Here is a 5,000-nt window from a genome sequence, read left to right on the forward strand (position 1 = left end):
AAAGAGAAATCATGGCAAGATAGCCAAAGTAAACTCTCCACATCAATACAGAATTATTACGAAAATACGTGTTTATATAGTAGGTTCCAAACATTAGTTCATAATCTATGTTTCATTAGAGAGTGATAAGCTTTCTAGAAAGTGGGTTTGCAGCAGAGATCTGAAAACGGGGCATTGAAATAATGTTTTGTAGTAGTTGTTAAGTTTTATGTTCTTATTTACACTAAGGTCACTTAATAAGCACCTCTCATTCATCATTCTATTTTTGCCATTTGATTCATGTGAGATCATTACATTCACTGCTTAGCTCAATTATCTGGGGGCCAAACATTTAATGTAAGTAATAGTTTTGCTGTGGGCTGATGAAGATCAAATTCACTGAACCAACATTATATTTGTTGCAAGTATAGATGCAAACAAAAAAAAATATATATGCATTTGTTCCTAGTTGTGGATAGAGATATAGTTTGCTTCTTAGGACTGTAATGGATTTGCAACTTCAAGTTTGTTTGTTTTTTTCTAAAATACAGATGAAATAGTGTCCTCTCGATTATAATTTATATTGCATCTACTGATCTCAATTTACATTTCTAATACACACACACACACACACACACACACACACACACACACACACACACACACACACACACACACACACACACACACACACACACACACACACACACACACACACACACACACACACACACGTGTATACATATATATATGTACACATACATATTTACATACGTATACATATATACACACACACACACACATATATATATATATATATATATATATATATATAGATAGATAGATAGATATATATATACATATATGTGTGTGTGTGTGTGTGTGTGTGTGTGTGTGTGTGTGTGTATGTGTATGTAAGTATTTCAACCCATCAGTTGTGATAAATATGATAAGTGTGTGTAAAATGAATGAATGAGAGAGTAGATGAATGTTTTAAAAGGACATTGAATGGAAAAGACACACAAATGTTGTGTTCTGTATGTCAATAAGTATAAGATACACTGCTAATCAAAGGAAACTCCCAGCAACCAGCTATAGGTAAGAGATAAGAGTCAAGCCTTAGAGTCTTGCCTAAAGCAGGAACACCTTCTGTGAAGGTTTAACGACAATGGGGTGAGATCAGTCATTATTTCTGGAGACGTGAGTTAAGGGGCACAAGAGCATTTTTTGTTACTCACTGTATCACTCAAGACACTTCTCTATGAGTAGTGATTAAAGTGTTGAGCAATATCGTCATTTGTTTTTGTTTTCTTTCTTTCCTTATATATTTTTTTTGATGGGAGTAAATGAGATGAAGTTTATGTATGGTCATTTATTTATCAAATCTGTAATTATACACTATGTACATTTGCTTTCTAACTGATAATGAATGCTAATTTCCTTGTCATATCAAGAAGGTATTTTGTAGAGCTAACAAGTAACACTCACCAACCTCAAAAATATCTCACCAAAAAGTTGGATGAATCTACATGCTGCAATTATCATTTATTTCTATTTGGGGAAGGGTGTATTTAAGAGATACATCCTACTTTTAGCACTGGCAGAAATGAGTACAGCCTTGAGATGTGATTACCGAAATACAAGAGAAAAACGTAATTCACTGCAGCAGAACAAATAATCTGAAATAAATTCTAAACCAACTGAATAGATGTAATATTATTACACGACACATTGTTTATATAATATAACAACGACTCATAACAGGTTAATCTTTAGCAGTAACGTGTCTCTTAGGTTTAACAGAGTTTTATCTGCCAGGGATGCTCCCAGTTCTTGCGGGTCTCTCTGTCGACAAAATCCTGATTCCATTTCGTGGCTACCAGTTTTTCATCCACTTGAAGTGCTTTTTCATCCACCTTTATGTGAGGGGAATATATGAATTCTCCAGTTTCCTGAAATAACAAATAGCAATCAGCATTATCAACAGCATTATGAGGCAATATTTTAAGCAATAGAGATTCCTCTGTGAAAAAAAAAAAAAAATATATATATATATATTGGCAAGTGTACATATGTACACTCGAAAAAAAAACACAGAAACACACCCAGATTCACATAGTCATGCACACACATATAACACCCATCCTCTCCGAATCGCCAAAGAAAATTACAAATACTAATACCAAATTTGCTGAATAAGCATAGTAGAAGAATGAGGGAAAAATTAAGAAAGGGAAGGAAAAAGAAGAGGAGAAAAGAAGAGAAGAATGCGGAGGAACAAGAAGAAGAGAAAAAAGAGGAGGAAATAGAAAAAGAGAAGAAAAAGGAAGAAAAAGAGAAGAGAAAGGCAAGGAAAGAGAGGCAAGGAAGGAAGAAATTAACCTCATATACAGAGCTAGAAAAACAAAAGCTGAAGGGATGGTGAAGCCAGCAGACCCTTAAAATATGTAGCCTAAACAAGATATACAGAATAACCTAATCTAAAATCCATATACACCGAAAAGCCTGGCCATAGCAGAATAAGTAACATAAGCTAACTTAACTGTAAATAAGCCAGTAGCAATCATTAAATTGGATCGTAATTGGATCTCAGAGACGTTCAAATTAACTAGCTTTATCTCGCATCAAACAAAATGATGTACAAAAGAAAAAAAAAATCATAAAGAATGCTAATTTGACTAACCTAACTTTAAACAGAACACAATAAGATAGTACAAATAATGATTTCATAATTTCTGAAAATCATGTATATCCCTATTTGTACATCTGCATTATAAAAGGAAAAACTGCGAAACAAAAATGAAATTCGCTCACAAATAAAGTGGACACACTCATGTTCAATCAATTTCAATGTCTGTAGACACACACGAGTAATATGTCGTCTAAGGGAAATCTTTAGTAACAGTATACAGGAGGCATACAGTCTTCAGTACCAGCATATCATAAATAAGAAGAAAAAGGCCTTGTAGTATAGGTTTACAAGACATTAACTCAATAAAACCTTAAAAAATAGTAAGAATACAGCCTTGTCATATAGGTTTACTAAATATTACCTGATGAAAGCATTTTTACTTCTAAAATAGCCTAATGTTGTAGGACAAATCATTGACATGTAGACATTTAGTGACAAAGGTATGAATCTACCATACATACTAAAAAACACATTAACTCTTGAAATAATAAAGAACATGTGAAATAATAAAGAATACAATAACTATGCAATCATAAAGAACATGTTATAACAAGTAATAGATCATCCAAAATGAACACCCATTGCAAAAGCAACCAACAGGACATGACGTTACCTTCAGGAAACAGCAAGCTGGATCCGTGTCCTCGGGCAGATTTTCTGGTACCCTAATTGGAGTGATCTTCACTAAATGCTTCACTTTCCAGAGCATAGCATTGTTCTCTGGGTTATTCTTCACCACTGCGACATCGCTCCTCTGGAATCCATTCAGAAAATATCAAGATGCTGAGGTTGTTTGTACAGAAAAGGAAATTGGAATGACAGTACATGGCATTAAAATTATTTTTTAATATATACACTAGCACATGGCATTACAATTATTTATTTTTAATATATACATTACCTAGTATGCAAGCATCAAAATATCAGAATTTAAATTACTTTTATTTTTGTTACTTGGCATTAACAATTTGGTTTCATTAAAAACCCAAACATTTTTCAATACTACTGCTATTACATTATCTTACTGTACTATACTTCTACTTCACAACCCTTCCTACAAAACAGAACAGTTGCCTTTCCTACCAAAATCAAAGCAAAAATATGAAAAAAAAGATAAGTACCCCCCTTAAACGTAAGCAACCCCAATTCAACCCAAAGTAACACTAACGAAATGAGGGGGAACAAATGAACTGGAAAAAACGCGGCAAAAAACAAAACGAAAAGAAAGACAAACCTTCTTGTCGAGACCAAGCTGCTTCATGATCATCTTATCCCACCATGGCTTTTTCTTTAGGCACCTCACCCGCGTGACCAAGTGCAGCGGTGCAGGGTCGTAGGGTGGGTCGACTTGGCCTGGGTGTCTGCCGGAGATTAAAAGGTTATTTCGTGTCAGGTGACCTGCCTTGTATCATGTGCAATTCACTTCAATAAGTTGTTTTTTGTAGTGTGAGCATGTAACAGGGTATCTTCTGTGTGGCTTTGGTTGACCATAGTTTTTGCAGTATTCATCAAAAATTCATGCTCCATCATTCTGTAACCTTCACATCTAGTAAGGAAATATAATAAGGTTACGCAGAGGTATTACGATACAGTTATCCCAACCTTAATCTAAAGCCATAAAGATTTCCAGGAGCATTAGGCGGGGGAAAAACAAAATAAGAACTACATGCATAAATAATAAATACATATAAGGAAATCTCTCACTCTGTCTTTCACTTTGCTTACTATGTATGTACTGGCCTTTATTTCTCTATTTTTTATCCTCTGCTTACTCTCTTTATCTCATTCTCTATATGATACTTTTATCATATGCCAGTACGTTTTTAAAAATAAATAAAATAAAAAAATAATAAAAAAATAACAATATGAACAGATCAGCATAAGAGAAAAGTCGAATGCAAGTTGATCCTGAATTTCTTCTAACTCTTACTCGACCTTGCTTGACCTTACAAGGTGCCGTTCATAAACATTTACGAAGTATTACTAACCAAACGAGAGAAAATATATTAATCGCAAAACCATGGGTCAAGCTGTCTAGTTGTCTATCCCTGTTCTCTCTCATTGCCACCTTGAGGAAAATAGGTCCGAGTCACAGCCGAGGAGGTGCTTACATTACTGCCTGCGTGCTTTTACGAGCTGCTAAACTAATACCTTACCTTGGGTAATACTGGAATCCAAAATATTGCAAACTCCCATCTGGAAGCTGCTGTGGGTACTCTCCCCTGTTCCCCACAGGGCAGTCGGGAGGAGCTGGGTGCTGTACCTCTCCTGTGGACCAGCTGATCGAGTGGTCCTTTGCAGCCGCTGAGCTTTTTTTGCCCCTTACCGA

General features: G+C 35.0%; 2 protein-coding genes across 4 annotated transcripts in view; one reads left to right on the plus strand and one right to left on the minus strand.

Moving 5' to 3' along the window:
• LOC122262781 (carbohydrate sulfotransferase 11) overlaps positions 1-700 on the plus strand; it is a 45,641-nt gene extending 44,941 nt beyond the window's left edge. For all 3 annotated transcript variants that reach the window (XM_086537195.1, XM_086537193.1, XM_086537194.1), the window contains exon 7: positions 1-700. This exon is cut by the window's left edge and continues 879 nt beyond it. The gene's annotated coding sequence lies outside the window, so the exon portion shown is untranslated.
• A 636-nt stretch (positions 701-1,336) lies between these two features.
• mRpL30 (mitochondrial ribosomal protein L30) overlaps positions 1,337-5,000 on the minus strand; it is a 4,560-nt gene continuing 896 nt past the window's right edge. Inside the window, exons 2-5 of the mRNA XM_043030922.2 lie at positions 4,828-5,000; positions 3,906-4,032; positions 3,285-3,425; positions 1,337-1,931 (exon numbers count right to left, since the gene is read on the minus strand). The exon at positions 4,828-5,000 is cut by the window's right edge and continues 51 nt beyond it. Coding sequence (XP_042886856.2) covers positions 1,776-1,931; positions 3,285-3,425; positions 3,906-4,032; positions 4,828-5,000 — 597 coding nt within the window. The 3' untranslated portion in view covers positions 1,337-1,775. The remainder of the gene's footprint in view (positions 1,932-3,284; positions 3,426-3,905; positions 4,033-4,827) is intronic.

Source organism: Penaeus japonicus, unplaced genomic scaffold (genome assembly GCF_977035675.1).
Source record: "Penaeus japonicus unplaced genomic scaffold, GWHDUDI00000001_assembly GWHDUDI00000005, whole genome shotgun sequence".
In the NCBI taxonomy this organism is placed as follows: Eukaryota; Metazoa; Arthropoda; class Malacostraca; order Decapoda; family Penaeidae; genus Penaeus; species Penaeus japonicus.